The 19,743-nt window shown below is 37.3% G+C and overlaps 1 protein-coding gene across 1 annotated transcript in view; it reads left to right on the forward strand.

The window, feature by feature from the left end:
• VWA3A (von Willebrand factor A domain containing 3A) overlaps positions 1 to 19,743 on the forward strand; it is a 37,460-nt gene that overhangs the window by 4,471 nt on the left and 13,246 nt on the right. The window contains exons 8-23 of the mRNA XM_067306472.1: positions 93 to 199; positions 489 to 614; positions 1,949 to 2,057; positions 3,295 to 3,360; positions 3,823 to 3,948; positions 5,724 to 5,862; positions 5,955 to 6,058; positions 6,241 to 6,321; positions 10,984 to 11,078; positions 12,482 to 12,601; positions 13,504 to 13,578; positions 14,304 to 14,448; positions 15,426 to 15,624; positions 16,072 to 16,142; positions 17,103 to 17,261; positions 18,755 to 18,845. Of these exons, the coding sequence (XP_067162573.1) occupies positions 93 to 199; positions 489 to 614; positions 1,949 to 2,057; positions 3,295 to 3,360; positions 3,823 to 3,948; positions 5,724 to 5,862; positions 5,955 to 6,058; positions 6,241 to 6,321; positions 10,984 to 11,078; positions 12,482 to 12,601; positions 13,504 to 13,578; positions 14,304 to 14,448; positions 15,426 to 15,624; positions 16,072 to 16,142; positions 17,103 to 17,261; positions 18,755 to 18,845 (1,813 nt within the window). The remainder of the gene's footprint in view (positions 1 to 92; positions 200 to 488; positions 615 to 1,948; positions 2,058 to 3,294; positions 3,361 to 3,822; positions 3,949 to 5,723; positions 5,863 to 5,954; positions 6,059 to 6,240; positions 6,322 to 10,983; positions 11,079 to 12,481; positions 12,602 to 13,503; positions 13,579 to 14,303; positions 14,449 to 15,425; positions 15,625 to 16,071; positions 16,143 to 17,102; positions 17,262 to 18,754; positions 18,846 to 19,743) is intronic.

Raw genomic sequence — 19,743 nt, forward strand, 5'->3', positions numbered from 1 at the left:
TTTTAGCAAATTGCTATTTTTATTCTTTTGCATAATAACTCTACTAGTAACAGCATGGATACTAAGGCATTAACACACTTTTTATTTATTAGCGCTTAATAGATGAGCAGCTGTGTCATAAGAAGCAATTGTACTGCCTTTCATTCAGTACTGAACTTTCATATCTGTGGGAGAGTCCAAAAAACATCGATGTTCATGTGTAAGTAAGTTAGCTACTCTGTAAAATAAAGGCATTTCAAACAAAGTTTCCATTTAATTAGAGCAGTATCTTGTTGATAATAAATAAAATTCTTGGTCTTGTGCCTGTAGTGATTTGTAAAAGGAGGAAAAAAAACAACAACTGAATTTTAAGTGCTGTCAGTGATTTCAGGCAGCTCGTTCTTGCATTAGATATCTTAGCAAGTCCTGTGGTTTGCAGTAGTCTTCATGATCTATGTTACTCAGGATCTGCATGTAAAGGTGTTTTTTTTTTTTTTTTTTTTCCCTAGACTTCATGAAACAAGACAGTGGGTACAACAGCTGGAGCCTGGTGGAGGCTGTAATTTGCTGAAAGCCTTAAAACATGTCCTTGCAGTGAAAGAACTGGATTCCTTGGTTCTTATTGTAGGAAGCTGGTAGGTCCGTTATCTGTCGTAGCATCCAGCTTTAACTTGGATATGGAATTTATACAAGAACATGAATTCAATACAGAAATAAATAGAAAACTTAAGATCCAGGTTTTATATCTAAGTTGGTATCACTGAATTTCTTTAGTTCTTCCCTCTTTTACTGTTTATAAATCCTCTCTCTCCTGATACAAAATTGCAGTTTTCCTTTGCAGATAAGTTAACAGACTCTCAGTGGATTAGTGCAATAACTCTAGTGTTACATCAGTAAAAATCCTTCAACATCATTGAGGATCTTGCTGAAAGCATCCACACTTCTGGGAAGATTAGACGATTAGCTAGATTTTACTGTGAAATAACATTGAACCTGCAAAGTTAGTCTTCTCTCTGTAATCTTAGTGATGCTGATGAAAAACTTAAAATGTCTGATTAAATAAACGAAACCAGTCTGCAAGGTCTGCTGAGATAGAGTAAATTATGGACTTAAATTTTGCAGTTCTGTTCTGGTCATTTGAAAAATTGCATTACTGGAGTCATGATTACAAGAAAAAGAGATCACAGTAAAGGTTCTGGGAGTACTACTGTACTCATTTATTCATTGTGTTTATTTTAAATGTGCAAACAAGGGATGGTGTAAGCTTGGCAAGCTTGATAGTTAGGGTGATTGACATTACATTTCACCTGACTTACTGAATATAGCGTTCAGTTAAAAGGTTCCAAGTTCTGCCTAGGTCTGCTTTGAACTGTAATTAAAAGATTATAGTGAGTGCAAGTGAAAACTTCCTCAATTTCTGTCCCTGGCAGAAGTTTAGCTGGAAGGAAAGGTTTTTACGTGCCATGAAGAACCACTAAAACTTGGGGAATGAAAGCTGTGTGGGTCACTAAGCTCTAAACACAAAGCAAAGTTTTACTTCCTTTGATGCCTTTAGAAGAGAATGGGCTTACATGCCCTCACATACAGCTGAAGATCTGAGTCGAAGTTTCTATCGCAGTTTGTCAAAGGGGTCAAAAGCATCATTCATGATTCTTAGTTCTCAGGACTAGCAAAGAATAAATTTAGAACATTTCATCCAAGACTCATTATGAACCAAAACAGAATCTTAGTGCTTTTACTTCAATTCAGGTTTTCAGGGCTGAGTTAAACCCCAGTAGTGGCATCCCAATAACGATTAAAAGAGGGAGAGGGGGTCAAATTATGCTAGTGACTGGATTATGTTCCCGTGATTTCTTATTTCTTTCCCATTTAACATCTTCTTTCCTATCTTCTTTAATGTGGCTTTTTTTTTTCTGTTTGATTAGTATTGTTAATCTTTTTTTTCTTTTCTTTTTCTTCCTTTAATCAGCCCTGATCAGTCATTGGAAATACTGGCTGACTATGTTCAGCAGTGTATGCTGGGGAGAAAACTGCTGATTCATGCTGTTATATATGATTGTAGCAATCCTGCCTCTCTTGTAAGTAATTGTGTTAATACGTGTTTCCTTAAGTATCCTGTCATATATTTCCTATTCAGCTGCAGTGTCTTTCTCATAAACTTGCAGAGATGCTAGACTACTCTTTAATGAGTTCCTGAGATGCTCTTTTTTTAGAGCAGATTTGCACAGGTGAAAGAACTTGTTTGGAGCATCTCAGTTTCTTCATCGTAGTTGGTACCAAAGTCAGAGGTGGCAAATAAATACATTTGTATTGCTCCATCCCCAAGTGGTGCTCACTGTCTGGGCAGCTTAGGGGCAGCAGTTATTTCCAGATAATGGTCCTGTGTGTTTACAGAGAGATTCTGTGACTAAGAGCTCTTTTGCAAGCGAAAGCAGAGAGGTAGGGGGCTTCGGGTAGGCAATACCGCAGGGAGGAGTGGGAAGCCAGATGGATCGTAGGAGAGAGGCAGGGACTTGGGAGTGAGATCATAGGGCTATGGCAGACTCCGGGATAGGAATATTTTTGTGTGGAATAACATCTGTGCAAACCCTGCAACACTGCTCAAATTACACTGCAATGGTTGATCAAGTGCAATGGTTTGGATGCTGGCAATGACTACAAGTTTGAAGGAAGAGGAGGGCAGAAAGATAAGCAGTTACTCCTGATTAGTTTCTGCACAGAAACTTGTGTTTAGCTGTTGATTGCTAGTTCAAGCATATCCCAAAGGTACAATATTGACTTCAGTGGTAGGGAGGACATGGTTGAAGTCCTGATTTGGAGAGATGAGATGAGATGTATGTGTGGTAAGGGCATTGCAGTAGTGGGGAGAAGGATTGCAGTGGTAGATAGTAGAAGAGAAGGAGATGAGAGAAGTGAAAGAAGAAGCAAAGCACTTAAGAGGTAATTGTGGGCAGAGGAAGGATAGCTTAATATTTGTACCTAGACTTCAATGACATACCCTTGATCTGACTAGCACAAGCTTGCCTTGAAAGGAAAAGCAGTTAACTTTGGCATTTTAACACAGAGTGAATTGAACTTGTCCCTTATTGCCTATTTTTTTTAATTTCTTTACTGAGTTAGTTTTTCCCCATATTTTTAAAATAAGACTAGTAAGAAAACAATGAAAGCATCTTATAATGATTTTGGCTTTCTTGCTACATATACCTGAAAGATTCTTTCTCTATCTCTAATTAAGAATTGAATAGCAACAAGCCATGTTATCAAAGGAGATGACCAAATCCAAGTAACTATTCTTCTTCTGATTTATATATGCAGGCAGTTCTAAAGAACCTTGCAGAAGTTGTAAGAGGCCGTTATCATTGCTACTCTTCAAAGGGAGAGGTAGGTGAAGGCTAGAAGGGCAAAGGACTTTTTCTTTTGTAATTCTTCACTCTTAGAAGGTAAACTTCTCATCATCTGATTGGCAGTTTATAGCAAGACCGAGTGCCAAAAGTCATCTTCAAGGAAGTGCTGAGGATGTGCTCAATAAACATGTGTTTAATTCTTTCTGCAATTGAAAATGCTTTCCTAAAAGTGCAATAAATTTGCAAATGTTGCTCATCGACTCAAAGCTGGTGCATAGCGTGAAAGCAGTGACAGGCTTATCATTGTAGAGCAGTTCAAGAATTCCTTGTTTATAACATAATGACTTCTATATACAGTGCATTAGATGCATCTACACTTGATTCTGCTATGCCAGGCAGTCTTGTGTGGATGAGTGCACATCAAAACAGGAAAGTTGGGATTGGTTAATATTTGAATAGCAGGTAACTTTTTTTTTCACCCTTGTTTTTGTATGTACAGAATTTTGATAGTAGTGATGTTGATCTACTACTTCAGGAATACCAGAAGGCTGAAGACTTAATCAACAGCATCAAACAGATTTTTCAGAGACGATTCGGTGGCTCACTTATTAGTAGAATAGCGGATGTATGTATTGCATTTGTTATTTTCATATGTACTTTGAAGTCTCATGAGTAGAAGTCTGCAATGCTCACAATATGAAAATATTTATATGATTACTCAGGTATTTTGATAAATAAACTTTGGATATCATGTATTGACATCTGTTATAAGAGTAAATTAAGGCCCCAAAAAATGCAAAAGAGACGTTTTGCTAGACGTTTCTCTGAAATGCAGCAACCTTTGCAAACCAACCAAAATACAGTGGAAGAGCAAGTTTTACCATGGTCATAATGAAAATCTAAGAAAAATCCTTAGCCTACCTGTGTGCATGATCATTTAAATGAAGTTCCAACAATCCTTTATATTAGTAAAAAGATACTTATTCCTATCTGATTAAGGCAATGCTTACACCAATTGCAAGATTGTAAGAACTTGTCTAGATCCATTACTAGTGTTGTAGTTAAGAAGTTACAGTTTCTGTGTTAAACATATGTCTCTGTGTTGGTCCTACCTTATTGTGATGACTTGGCACCATTCGTTTGGTAACAGTTGTCTTGGTAATATTTCTATCTTCATGCCTTACATGACCAACATACCAGAAGTTTTGCTTTGTCTTTTCTCCAATGAAATAATTTCTAAATGCTTTTGATGAAATTTGGATGAGGAAGATAAAGAATCTCCTGTGACTTTTCTTCTTTCTGTGGAATATTTGGAGAACTTCTCCTTCTGCTTTATTCTGGTAGAAGGATTATTTGCTCATGTCTGTCTTTCATCTTGTGCAGACAGGTATATTAAGCGGCTCTTTTGGCTTACTACTCTCATCTCTATACTTTCTAGGGGCCTGGAAGCTTATAAAGTGGCTGAGTTCAGCTATGATTGCCAAACTGTCATGCTACAAACTTAGTAGCACTGTTTTACAAATCTATGGCTATGTAAGAATTTTTTTGTTAACAAAATAGTCTGCTCTCTGTCACGGCTGATATGGGCAGTCGTGTGAGGTGGATAAGTCAGCTCTGACAGAGGGACTGAAAGCTTCCATCCGGTGTCACTACATATCTGGTCATCTGACCTGGGACACTCCAGGCTGCAGGCAAACTGCTTGTGTGCAAATAATATTTCTGGTTCTGTTCCCCCTCATCCTCCGTGTTCCATATATATAGTAGTAGTATGTAGAATTCTTTTATATTTCTCTTCCAACTTCATAATTACTAAGGACCATACAAACTATGTACAGAGCAGAAATCACCCTGAAATGACTTAGAGGTCCCATATCTCCAAAGTAATAAAAGCTTGTTATTTTGGAAACTTACTGGTCAAACCTTCTATAAGAAAAAAATCATTTCCACAAACTTTGTCCCTTCATAAAACAAAGGTCTCTTGAAATAAGGGCATTCAAACACCCTATAGGAATTTGTTTACTTGTTTCCACGGGTGTGAATGAAGGTAGAATGTGGTTCATTTTGACTTTATGTTCAGTGCAGATAGCAAAATGGAGAAATCAGAATTTGATTTGTGTATAATGAAGATCCTTTTCCTGCTTAATTTTCTTAGGGAAATGTCTGCCACTGTGTGCAAACATGATGTTTTCATTTCCCTTAAGGATTTTTGCATTGGAACACTGTCCCCCAAAAGCTATTTTTAAGAAGACCCATAGTAGTTATGTTCAAAGTATTTCACTTGTTCGAAATCCCAGCACTTCAGTGAACATAAGTAAAACTAATATTCTATACTAGATATTTAGTATTGAGGAAAAAAAGTATGCTGACGCTTACAAGAGTCCTTCTTAAAATCTATTTTAGGTTTCCACAAAATACGCAAGTACAATACCTTCCAACTTCTTACCAAAGCCTCCAAAACATGAAGGACCATTAGTTATTCAAATACCAAGCTTTCCAGCCAAAACCTCAAGAGACTGGTTAAAGACAAATGGATTGAAAGGTAGCACAGGAAAAAAAAAATCCTAACCTGTACGAAACATAAATTGAAGATAAAGCATGTGTTATATTTAATTTCTTTGTTCCTTCCTACAGCTAAGAAGTTAAACCTTTATCAGGTTTTGGCTCCTAATGCTTTCTCTCCTGTGGAAGAATTTGTACCTATTCTTCAAAAAACAGTATCATCAACTCTACATGAGGTAAGTGATGGGGACCCTTTGCTTCTTTTTCCTATTTTTATTTCTACTACTACATTTTTCTAGTCAAAATCAGTACTCTGTAAGATGGTGACATTCTACAGGCTTTAATTGAAGTTAATTTCATGCTCATGTAGCTTATATAGGCTTCTGTAAACACCTAACTGCATTGTTTATTTTTCTAGAAAGCCATGATGCAGTTTGAATGGCATGATGGAACTGTGAAAAATGTCCATGTTGACCCACCAGTATTATACAGCTATCAAGTGAGTTGTCTGTGGTGACTTGGCCTCATCAGGGCTACATTACCATCTAATTATCCCGATGTTAACTGTCCTGTTACATAAGTATTCGAGGATTCATATGCAGACAGCTGTCCATATAAGTCTGCAGTGATCTGGTCAGACTGGGGACACAGAGACTTACGGTATTTTGGAAGGAGGCTAAACAAGAGAGAGTCCAGCAGCACTGCTCACAAATACAGCAGTGTGTGCATTTTGTGATTTATGTGTAAGAAAGTATTTGCATTATTTTACCCACATATTTATGAATCCTTTAAGCTATATACTGAAAGGATACAGACTGATAAAGTGCTCCTGCTTGTTTTAACAAAACTGTCCCATTTCACCTTCTTAGTTTAACTGCAAAAAAAAGTTGTCTATTTTGTTTTATCCCTCTGAAAGTCAAACAAGTCCCATAAGGAAAAGTGTCTAATCATTATTGATTAGATCAAGAAAGACTCAAGACATAGAAGGAGCGTTCTGGGAAGCAGTGTAGCGGCAAGCTTGGATGGTTGTTGCATGATATGAAGGATTATGTGCGAAGGCACATTACATATTTATAGCAGCAAATCAGAGCCTATTCCTGCCTTGGCAACCTAGCCCAGCAGATGTTCAGGAAAGAGAGTCAAGGCAAGGGATTATTTTGAAATCAAAAGCTTGGTCTTAAACTATCAAATAATCCATAAGACTTATTGAATAAGGGATAAAAAGCCATACTGTGACACAAGTTTATTTGGTAGTTGAGCTTGTCTCAATTACATGAGCAAGTGGGTGAATAGAGATGGGGAGAACAGTGAGATAAGACTAATGAGAAAAGAGTATTCCAGATCAGTAATGTTGATTTCTGCATGTGGGAAAGATAGCAGAAGCATATGTCAGTCTGCAAAATGAAGAAACTCACAAAAATAAAAATTGGGTTGCCTGGATCATGACCTAGCACCAGTCTATATTTTACATTTGGACAATATTTACATACGTGTGAGTTTCTCTCCCCTGTATAGTTTGAGTTGGTTTCCACAACATCCAGCACCCAGTGTCCTTCTATTTGAAATACTGCTGTGACACCTAAAGACTAGGAATATGGTACAGTCCATTAGGAGACGCTGGTAGGATTTGGGAGATACAGTTTATATTCTGACTCTGCATCTGATCTGTACTTTCAGATAAATTACATTACCCTTTTCACTGTGAACCCTTCACTCTTTTCATGTGGGAAGTAGCTTGTATTCTTCATTGTAAAATGATGAGCTCCAAATCTAAAAAGCTCTACATGATTGCTAAATGTTAATATTCTTCAGACGGCCACTTCAGAAATAATTCACTCTGTGGTGCATAAGAATTCTTTCATGACTGTGAACAGCATTTTAGCCTTGACAATGTTCCCACAACAGTCTTGTCATGCATTTAGACAGAACATGTTTTTGCTAACACGAATGTCAAAAGCAAATGATCTAGATGTATTTTCAGCTTAACCAAACTTGTTAAGAGTCACAAAGCAAAAATTATTTCTGATTACTTTATAGAAGGTTGGTATACTTTTGCTTTACTCAAATGTGTCAGTTATACCTGCAAGTTGTGTAAGCTGGGTATTTGTATTTCATATTTTAGTATACACTCATCCAGTTCTTTATACTTTGTGTGAATTCTGAAAACTCCACCAGCATAGTGCTGCAAACAACATTATTTAAAAGCAATTAGTTCATACTGAACCACACTTATCTCTGCAGAGTGGTCTGTATCTGCAGAATTTTGTTGTGCTCTGGGTGAATATACCTTTCTCTGATGTACCACCTGGGAGGACAACTTGGACAATGTGTGACAGGGCCACTGCGCTGCCACTGGATACCGCATGTCTCTTGAGAAACCGTGAGGACTGGAAATCAAATTCTCCTAAGTTTTTCTGGTTTACCCCCTCATCTACATCTTGCACGCATTTTTCCTCTCTCTTTTTCCAAAGTGAATGTAGTTTTGAGGAAGCTACAGTCTTCAGGCTCATCTGGGCATGTGTGGACATTGAATGCAGCAGTTCTGGTTTTACATCTTTGTGTGGAAGATGAAATATTGTGTAGGGGTTTGAGTCCTGGGAAAAAACACGGATTGTGTCATTGTACAACATGATATGATGAGCAGAGGCACCCAGTGCTTTCTGATCTAGAGGTCTACGTTCTACAGTTGAGGCAAGACAAGAACTGTCCTCCTGGAGCAAAAAGTAACGATTGCCAAATGGAAGTTTCTAAGTGGTGATTGCTATTAATTATCAGGAAATTAGTGGGAATTTTTTTTTTTTTTAATGAAAGGGTACTAGTTGGTAGCGCACGCCCTGTTTTGTAGACTCAGAAAGCTGGATAGGATTCAGGAAAAAAGTAGGTTTGTCCAATGCCCTATTTAGTTTGAGACATTTGCATAATGTTTATAAAATACCTACTCCTTGCCTTCCAGCCTGCAACTGTGTGTATAAAGGATATTTCTCAATAGACTTTCAGGCCTTGAGGAATCCCAGTAATTTCTGTTTGATGTGGGTGTTGTCTGGTCCAGAAAGTTCATGGAATCTGGATTTTCAAAAGTTCAGAATTTTTCATTAACCTGGAATTAGCTACTACTCTTCTGTAAATGTCTGGGCCAATCTTCATTCTTTGCTCATAAGGCTTTTGAAGCATCAGCAACTAGAAGAGGAGAGCTGTTTAACCTTTGCATGTGTGAATTAGGAAGCAGTACAGAGTTTGCCATGGAATATTGAAGGAGTTGATGAAAATGATTTAACAAGACTAAAAGTGAAAAAACATCCAGCCCACCTCTGAGAGACAGAGAAATAGGTTGGTTGTTAAATTATGGAAGGCTGAAAGTAGACTGGGTAACTGTTCCTTTTGGGTGGCATGTGTGGCATACTCTAAATTGTAATTAAATGTCAGAACAAGATGATATCTCAGTGGCTTAGTCTCTAGGAATATACATGAATTTTTCCACTTGGTAGCTTTTTAGCAAGTAAATGATTTTTTGCAGTGTGCAGGTAGCACTAGCTTTGGTACCTGTCAGGAGGAAGCCATATAAAGACAGCTTACAAACACCATTGTAAATAGTGTCAGTGGTGAATTCTACAAGAACAATGAAATCTCTTATAGATAATAGATTTATGTTAAGTTCAGATTGCAGCGTCTCAAGTCAGAGCAATTTTTTTTTGCAGGATATGTTCTTCAAGCAGGACAGAAGATGTGCCAAAACAGATTGGCTCTTCAATTTGAAGAAGAGGGAAGACTGGGACAACATTTCCTATTGTTTTAGTTAGCAGTGATTGCCACATTGGTGTCTTTAATCTTCAGTGTTCAGTGGAGCTCTATAACATGTCGTCTTATCTTTCTTTCCATTTTCCTCTAGCTACATTCCACACTGCTCTCTGGCATCCCTTACATTCACCCTAAGCTTTTGTACTCACTCCACAAACACATCCCACTTTGCATTTGCCTTCAGCCTGATAGTTGCCAGACTTTCTGCAAGAGGATAGCAAGACTTCTGCTAGAGGTTTTGTTCTCAAGCTTGCAGATGAGTTAAGAACACTGTTAGATGTGGGATGTTAGCATTTTTTGGTATTTGCCATGGTCAGTATAAGTATATAGTAACCTTAAAACTACTAGTGCATAAGGAGAGTGTTTACACTGTACAGAATGTTGAGGATTTGCACAAGCACTTTGTTAGATCTTGTACTTGCAGAAGAAGTGGGAATAGAGATATATATACAGGTAATATATGAAAGGCTGCTGCGCTTCCTCCAGGCAGCAGTGATTCTTGAGGTCTTACCCCTCGGTCAGAATGCAGGGTGTCAAAGAATGAAACGAGTTTAGCGAACTAGAAGCTGCTTGGGAATATTGGCAGCCCAAGATGTGTTATGTAGTGGTTTGTTTATTCTTTCTCTTTTCTCTCTTCTGTACCCCTCCACTAGTGGCCCTGAGGAAGGGCTGTGGAAACGTTTCTAGGCATTAGGACAAAGATTTTTAAAAAGCCGAGAAGGGCTGAGAAATCCGTAAAAGCTCTGTAGTCAAACCACAAAAGAGAATATTAAGTTTAACAAGCTGATCTGAAAGCAGCCTCTGACTCCTTGATCGCCAGTAGATGCTCATGTGTTTTGCACTCCAAAAGCATGCTACCCTCAAGCTTTTTTCTGAGGCCAGTGTCCTTCTCTAGCTTGGTTTGGCCTGAGGTGTGTCATGCAGTACAAACATTTACAAAGGGCATGTGCTGTAGGGTTTGAACAAATTGCCTTAATGTCTTCAAATCACTATGGTGTTAAGGAAGCATACATGTTCAAAATGATTTTACACTTTATTTGTAAACTATATTTTGAAACAGTCTGGTGGGGGGTTTTTTCTGTTTTTGTGCGCTTGGCCACTATTTTGGGACAGGATATCAAGGAGAAGGTGAAGAGGAGAGTTTAGACCTTCAGACACTTTGTGGGTTTTTTATCACTGTATGTTCTCCTCATGGACTTTATTCTCTTATCTTTTATGCTTTTCATTCATTTTGACAGTGGCATTTTATTCTTAGTTATTTGTTTCATAACTGTGCTGTCATGTTACTTCTAGATTAACCATTTGGCAAAAAAGACTTACTTGAACTATTTATTTATAGCTTAAATTTTCTATATTTTGTCTGCAGAAACTCCTTGGTAAAATGGTAAGAATCTATGAGAGACGAATTGACTGGCTGTCTGTTGCTAGCAGAAGAATATGGGGAAGTGTTTGTGAGAGGAGGTATTGTACTCTGACAGCCCTTTTTGTGTGTGTAGGCAGTGGTTCTTATTTGCAAGCCTGCTTTGTGTATAAGTGAGCGCCAAGGAATACAGGCCAGAAAATAGTCAGAGGTAGTGGCAACAGTTGCAGGTATCACCAGTGCAAGCAATCCACTTTTGAAAACAGACATTGATATTCAGCACTTTTAATGATTCAGTGAATTTACCATCATCAGTCAACGCACAAAACTGCAATTTCCGTGAGACAGGATGAGACTCTTAAATTTGCGTTATCAAGCAAGTAGGCCTTTGGGAAATGTTCTGTCTTAAATCACACACAAACAGAACCTGATGTTTCTGGCTAAGGGTTTACAATCAGCTTTCCAAACCCATGTTATTAGTGTTTATACCTAGAGTATTTCAGCACTTATGGCTTCTTATCAGGAGATGAGGTTCAACCTATCAATTACCTCCTGCTTCCACCACTTGCTGAGGTGTATTCTTGTGCCAGATGTCAAATATCAGTGTAGATATACCCTAAAATCTAACATCTTTCCCTGCAAGAGGTTTGAGGTCTATACCTGACTGTGTATTTTATTGTATGTTTTTTTTACATTGTGTCTGAGTCTCTACTACATCTTCCAGCTTTAGTTGCACAATTGCTTCTTTTTGTCCCATTTACCAACCTTGAATATGAAGTTTCAGAACATAGGGAGATAGCAGAGACAATTGTTACTTAAGATTTTCTTGTTCATTCATCAAGGATTGAATTAGCCCTACTGGCCACTGTGTTGTATAGGGAACTCATGTCCCCCTGACTGTCCATCACACCTGTGATTCTATTCGTAGTCACTACTCCCAAGAGATCTCCTGTCCGTTAAGTATGACGAGCCTGCATTGTCTCTACAAGCATGACTTTATGTGTGACCATACTGAAGAAGGTCATCGTTAATACTTTTTCCCAAAACAGGCAATATATGTGCCAGATATCATCAGCCAGGCCATAGCTGAGCAAACAGTCTGTCTGTCACTGACTTGCTGGGAGAAAAGTTACCACATGTCTTTGGAGAGATGCTACATATGTTCCTGGAACCATGGCTGGGGAGAGGACAACGAACTGTCCGACAGCTTTTCTTGTTGGATAACTTCCAAACATTTCAGCCATGTTCTGGATATTCCAATACTGAGAAGACAAAGGACCTATTTAAGGGTCAACAGCCAATATGGTGCTACATGCCCTGATTATCCCATAGCTTAGTAAAGATAATGTTTTCCTTTACTGAGCTAACATTTTGCAGATTTTTTTTCTATATATTCAGTGTTCATACTTTTTTTTTTATTCATGGTTAGAAGATACTTTCCTTAGTGAGTTAGAGTACAGTGAAGATAAGAATATGTAATTACTTTTTTTTTTTCTTAATGTAGGGTGGTTATACTTGTTGATATATCAGTGACAAACTCTAGGTACATCATCCATATTCAACATTCTCTGCGACTTTTGCTTGAGGAACAAATGTCAAATAAGGATTACTTCAATATTATAGCGTAAGCAGACATTTAAGATTATCTTAAAATAATTGTAACATAATGCAAGAAGTATGGTGATGGATTATAGTTACTAATGAGTATATTTTAGATTTTTTTTAATTAACATTTTATGGTGAAATATTTGCAAGAATAGTACTGATGCATCTTTATTGGATAGCTGTATTGATGAGATATACAGAGGTCAAGTTAGTAATTAAAATCATTGTTTTGTGTGAGGCTCACTGAAATTGGATGCATCATACATATAATGTTCTCTTCCTATTGTATTGTTCATAACAGTATCAATTCACATGTCAGAAACTTTTTCTAGAAGAGAATTTTGGAGACCTCTCAGGTACTAATACTGAAAATGCCCTTTAAATTTTACAGTAACTCTAATAGTTTTTCTAATATATAAAAGTGCTACAATTCTGCACTCATAACAGTGGTCAGAAATTTATTGCACCCCTGCCAAGCAGCTGCTGGTCAGGTTTCTGAATGGCAGGTAACAGCGAGAGGCAGCAACTCCAGGGTCCCAGACTCCGTGGGAGAGCAGAGCCCTTGTCTCGCAGGAGGGACGCGGCTGTGGGCCGCATCTCGGGGTTGGGATTTTGTATGTTTGGTTGGCTGGTTTGGGTGGAGGGGAGGACAGTCCTTCCTAGCCTCTGCTGAGCTTTTACCAGGTCGTTTAGCTTCCAGTCCAGGAAAGAAAAATGTATTCAGACCCACTGCCTTGAAAAGCTGTCCACCCCTGAGTGATGGATGGGTGTGAATAATTAAATGGTTTGAAATAGAAGTTAGCATCAGATAATTTTACATCTATAATACCCCAAATCATTTTTTTCAGTGAATTTACTCCATACATTTGTATGTTGTAAAGCATAATCTGAAAACTAATTGCTGTTATCTTTCTGTAAAAGATTTGGGAATGACATTGTGCCTTGGCAGCCAGAACTGGTTCCTTCCCAACCAGAAAACTTACAGAATGCTTGGAGGTAGGATCAAATAGCTTAGTCATACTTTTTAATTAAGCAAATGTAGATACCATAAAACAAGTATAAGAGCATCAGGTCTAATCAGTGTTGTGAACTATTTAGAAAATTGAAAAGTTGATTATATTACAAAAATAGTTTACTATGAACTGTTCTACACTGTTTGTTTGTTTCATGATGGTTTGTTGTGAAGACAGCATCATAACGTTTAATATGTCTAGTGACTTTGTATTTCCAGTGTTCAGCCTACGGGAACAGAAGTGTCTATGTAAGAAATGCACTGGTTACATGAAAAATTCCCAACAACTTCGAATTCAAGTGAGATCTGAAAGTCAAGCTGTTTTTTTTCCACACGCACTGGAACCAAATTCCCAGTTTCTGCCTGTGGATTATACCCTCAGTGATATCTCTGTAGTTTTACTTTATTCCATAATAAAGCTATAAGATCTGCTATTACAGATATTCTGCATAAAATGCACAGATAATTCTTTCTTCTCAGTGCTCTGAATCTTATCTTAAATACTAGTCTGCCATGATCACAAACCATGGTGGCAAAAGGTTACCTGTAACCTGGTTTTGCTGGCTGTCATTGTTACAATTTTCAGACTCCAGTTCATTGTTACTTAGGATTCTTAGTTCTCTCTTTATTGCTTTAAGCAGGAAAAAAAAAAAATCTGTTATTGCTACATTCTTTGAACTGTGATTATTTGTAAAACTTGTCCTTTCAGGTGGGCATTGAGCTTGCAGTGCAAAGGGAGTAGAAATTTCATGACTGCTCTCAGGAGAGCTGTGGAAGTAGACTTCAAAGACAAAGATAAACACAAATCACAAGGAATGTACCTGCTTACTACTGGAATACCTGATCAGGAAACAGTGAGTATCATCACAGATTTTGCAACTCCTATTAGTAAATTCCTATCACAATTAATCTCAGCTTCGTTTTTCTCTCTTTTTTTCTTTGTGCTAGTCACTGTAGTTTGTTGGCAGAATATTTCTCCTTCACATACCTAAGCCAGCACAAATCTCAGACTTCAGTTTCTACAATTGCTGTTTATGTGTTGTAGGTAGTAAATACTAATCATGGGTAAATATTAATCATAGATAGTTCTGGAGATGTTTTGGGGATTCTTCTCTTGCTCCAGCTCTGGCTATCATTTCACTGGCAAATGTCTGAGTGTGAAGAAGCCAACTCTGATTTTTCATATTATGATATCATTTCCTTTTAATCCGTGGGAACAAAACTGCAAGTAATTTTACAGTGGAACTTTATGATACTTTATGAGTATGTAGAGAAAGCTGCCGTTCTGAATAACAATAATCCATTGCTTGGGCTTGTATTCATAGTACATGCGCTCTGTGGCTGCTTAGCCGTGTGCACTGCCTAGAATTTCCAAATGTATGGTAGTCCTACTGGAGCAAGTATGGGTGTGCAGCAGGGTCTCTCTTGCTCTCACTACCAAACTTCTCGAAATTCTGGACAAACCTAAGAAACTGTTAAAAGCCTATGTGGATAACAAGAAGTATGTGTCCAAAAAATCCAAATGAATGGTTCCATCCCTACTTCTTTGCTTTAGTGCATGGCTACCTTGAAGTCTGTGACTCGAGTCTTTGCCCATATCCACACGTCTCGCATCTTGGCTGCAGCAGTACTATTACCATTGCCACTAGTAATGACAACAGCAGTAGTTTTTGTGTATATGCATGGTTAGAAAAGGCATTCAGCTACTCAGGCTGTATTCCTGTACTGCACTGCTCAGGTTGGGAGTGTTTGTACCACGGTTAAGGAACCAGGTGAGTTGAGAGAAACTCCTCTGAGGTAGAGGGTCACTACTGTGTTTTTTGTTTTGCAGGACACAGTTAGTGCTTATGTGGCTGAGACTTGCAGAGGTTGTGATTTGCAGCTTCATGTCTGTCTGTTCAGTGTAATGAAGGATGTTGACTCCAATGGCATTATTCCAGCTCGCTATGCTAATCCAACTGAAACTGCCATTGCTTTTAAAGAAATAGTACAGGCAGCTAGTGGAAGATTTCATTGGTTTGGAGAAGCAGGTATGTGAAAAGGAAAGTTGGCAGATACTTCTTTTTCATTAGTTAATATTCTTTATTACTGCATCTTTTTCCCCAAAACAAGCACCTTACTTTCTAGGATATGACAAAGCTATACTAGCGCTGAGATATAAACAGAGGTCCTACTCTGATCAAGGCTTTCAGTTATATTGCAGAATAAATGTTTTATTATAATGCACCGTTAATGCAGGAATTTGAATTTAATTGAAACAGATATAATTGTGAGAACTATAATCTGCTAGATATTTTCAAGATGGACACTTAAAATATAGTTACTAATGTAGTAGGTCCAGAATGCCTGGTACACAGGAAACAAAGACTTTTTTTCTTTTTCGCTGCTTTTTGGCGTGCTCTAAAAGATGTTGTACACATAAGATAATGGTCTACTGATAAGCATGGTCTACTGATAAGCATGTATTTGACTGTCAGGTATTTTTGAAAGTGATGATATCAACATTATTGTGTCTGAAATGGAAAAAGCAATCAACTACTCCCAAAAGGTATGAATGTTTTGTTTTTCTTCAGGGGAAAAAAATCAGCAGTGTTTGCTTAGCTGACAGTGCAGAAGATGGGACAAAATGAAAATCCTTATGAGATAGGTAGCAAGGACCTGGAATGTGAGAAAATAGAGTTTAGTAAATATGGACTAGAAAGCAATTATATAATAGTGCTGCTGTGGTTGATGTTGGACTGTCAGTGATTCCATATCAAATATGAGGAGATTACAGTTAAAGTGATTCTCCTCTTTGTTGCTAATCACATGATTTTCGAGTACAATTAACTGTTCATTTATTCCTATAGAAATCACAATGGAGGGAGGGGGTGTTGTTATTGGCATAATATATTTGTTCATTTCTAAAACAACTGTTTTCTCAAGCCTACTAAGTTGTAGAACTGGACAAAACAGTATCTCTCCCTATTGTATGCACTTGACTTTTTCCAGAGATAGCTAGCAAAGTAGCTGAGGTAGTATAGCCAGCCTTGCAATATGATAGTTGCTTCTTACAAAAAGGTAATTAGAAAATGTATGCAGTGAGATTTCTGTCCAGAGGTCTGGGCCAGTTGTTGCATGCTAGCCTGAGCCACAGAGTTTTTGTTAAGAAAAGTCGGGGGCAGGGGGGAGGGAATATTCTATGGGATTTTATGCTATTTTATATTATAGTTTAATACTTGCATATATTTGGTTCATCTTCCTCTCATCTGTTACAATTTTGGTTGCTTGTACTGTTTTCTTGCCTTTTAGAACACTTACTCAAAGAAGGGAGGATTTCCCTCCTATGTGTTTGAACAAGCATAGCATGAAGAGGCTCTTTTTCCTTTAGAGGTGTTAAGTGTTACCAGATTGATTAATTTGGTATTAATTGCATGTATTATTAAAATAATAAATGTCTGTCTTTGAAATGTTATTTGCTTAAATTGCCTGTGTATGAATTATTAAACAATCTGAATTTTAATTTCAGTGTGCACTCCTAGTGAAATCCTTAAAGCAGCGTTCAGGAAATCAGTCTGTTAATCCATTTATACCAGAAAGAGACTCAAAGATGCTTGTGAAGAAAGAGAAAAGAAGGCCACAGAAATTGCCATCTCCAAAACCCACAGCTCTGAGTCTGGCTAGAATGGTTTGAAATTCTTCAATGTCCCATTTTTAAGATGCTGTCCATTTTTGTCAGTAATCTTACCTGAGTATCAGATGAGTATCTCTTTTCAAGACAAGTGCTCAGGCTGAAAGTTTGAAGGAAATAGAACATTACTGCGATAGTATTCTGAGTTTACATTTTAACTTGCATTCAAAATGTTACATAAATAGAAAAAGAACATCTTTTTTACTCCTGCTAAGTGATTAAATATGATGAAAATACATTGTAGTGTCAAAAATTGTTTAAATAATCCCTCCTCTGACCTTAAAAATTTGGTGTTTAACGAAGACAAAGGCAGAGCAGAAATTTACTTTACCAAGTTACCTCTATTTTGCAAGACCTTCTAGTGAATATTGAATTGTATGGTATCCTGTTCATTTACACATAGGGCAGCTGAAGCTGAGTAGCATAGACCTAGGATTAGAATTCAGGATTTGTCTCCTGTGCTTAATTCCATGGTGTCACACTACTTCTATGAGACCTTTAGGGTTTTGTGAATGTTTTCCTTGTTAATTTTGACTGCATACGCATCAATACCCATTGAGTGGGTGTGTGAATCTGTAATACACATATGGCTAATGCCAGTGCTTACTTTGGTATATACATGACTAGATACAGAACTTCATATTTCAGAGGATATACTTAACTTTTGACATGAAATTCTGAGGTCTCATCTTTGAAATACGAATAGCGCTTTCCAGTATATTTGTGTTCATGTTGGAAAGATGTTTGGAGGTAAGCTCAACAGGTCTTCTGTATTATTTTATCAAAAACGGTGTATATTCAATACCATTTCACAAATGCAGGGAAAGAGTAATCACTCAGAGATATGAATACATTGAATAGTTTTATATGAATTAAACTTGTAGAAAACTGATACAGGTTAGTCTATAGATGTCTGGTATTTCTTTCATCTGATATTTACAGTAGAGCTGTGTAATAAATTAGAAAATTAGATGTCCATTATTTGAATGTTCTGTGCCCCAGCAAAAGTCTGATCTTACAACAGCAGTAAGAAAGTTTTTAGGTTGTTTAGTAGAGAGTACTCAGCCCTTAGAGGGGTCAGCCATGCCTAAAGGCAAAATTACTCTTTTCAACACTGGGTTTCCAATATTCGATACAACTCTGGAAAAAAATACTACGTAACATATTCTGTAAAATAGTGCCATTACTATAATAGACTGCTGCTTCCAGTGGTAAAAGTGATCTAAAGTTGTCTGCCTCTAAAGATGTTAGTGTTCGGTTTTTTGGCAACAGTTGAAATTGGCAAGATAACTGAAAAGACCAATTAATTACTTAACTTGGCAAGAAATCACAAGTTAACAAGTCTCTATTGCAATCTGCTGATTTGTCAGAAGCACCAGAGTAAATCAGGAATTAGAGAATAATGAAGGATAGTTCCTGTTTTGAATAAGCTATGCAGTTACGATCTAGTTGAAGTATTTTTTTAATTTGTCTATTTCCTGTGCTTATAGTTTATTAAAGACAACCATGGTGAAGAGAGAAATGCTGACGTAAGAGCATTGAAATGGCGTCCTACTAGTGCCAAAGCAGAAATTCCACCAGGTCCGTATGGATTACGGGATTTTTGGTCTTCTGTTTGTTTTTGTTAAGAAAGTATTAAATTAGAAGAGAGAGATTTAATTTAAAGTTTTAGAAATGTTTGCAATTTTACATCTTTAACCAAACTGATAGGAAACATTGCAGTTTTAAAATTACATCTGTAACGGTTTTAGCTGTGATGTATCAAGCTTTCTTTTAGGTTGGAGGAGGAAGGAAGGCTGCACAGTTGTGTAACTACCTCCAAGTCATTTGACTGAATATACATCCTATATAAGGAAATGTCAAGTGTATGTGGTGGGAACTGCAGCCCCCCTTTGTCCTGTGCCTGAAATAGTATTTAGAACCTCACTTCTTTTGATTTCAATTCCTATTGTGCTTTTTCTCAAAGGCTCAACAATTCAGAGACTTTATTATTAGTTTTATAGAGAATATCTATCTTAATATTGTTATAACCCATTTTTATTAATACACCGTTCCACTTCATTTTTGTGTGATGCAGTAATGACAGGAAAATTTTAACACAGTTGTCAGGTTGTCTGAAGTGCTGACTTTGGCTACTGCTCCTGCTATACAGTACAGCTTTTAAATTGGTTCTAGTCATTGTTGGCCCCTTAAAGTCCAATTCTTTTCTCTCCCATTTTCATACTTTTTCTGTGTTGTCTTTCTCTGCAACTTTGTTAACATCTGCAAATTTTTTTGAATTTTTGCATTAAATTTGAGCATTGATATCTACTATTATTGAAACCAGATTGTTCATGTGAAGCAATGTTTAAAAATCTGGATTCATTTTTGCATGTGAGGTGCTGCGTGAAATGTTCATAGGCTCTTTCAGTAAATTCTATGCTTATTCTAACCCCTAATCTTTTCAAATTATGCCCTGTGACATTCTTCCTGATGGTAA

This window comes from Apteryx mantelli, chromosome 16 (genome assembly GCF_036417845.1).
Source record: "Apteryx mantelli isolate bAptMan1 chromosome 16, bAptMan1.hap1, whole genome shotgun sequence".
Taxonomy (NCBI): Eukaryota; Metazoa; Chordata; class Aves; order Apterygiformes; family Apterygidae; genus Apteryx; species Apteryx mantelli.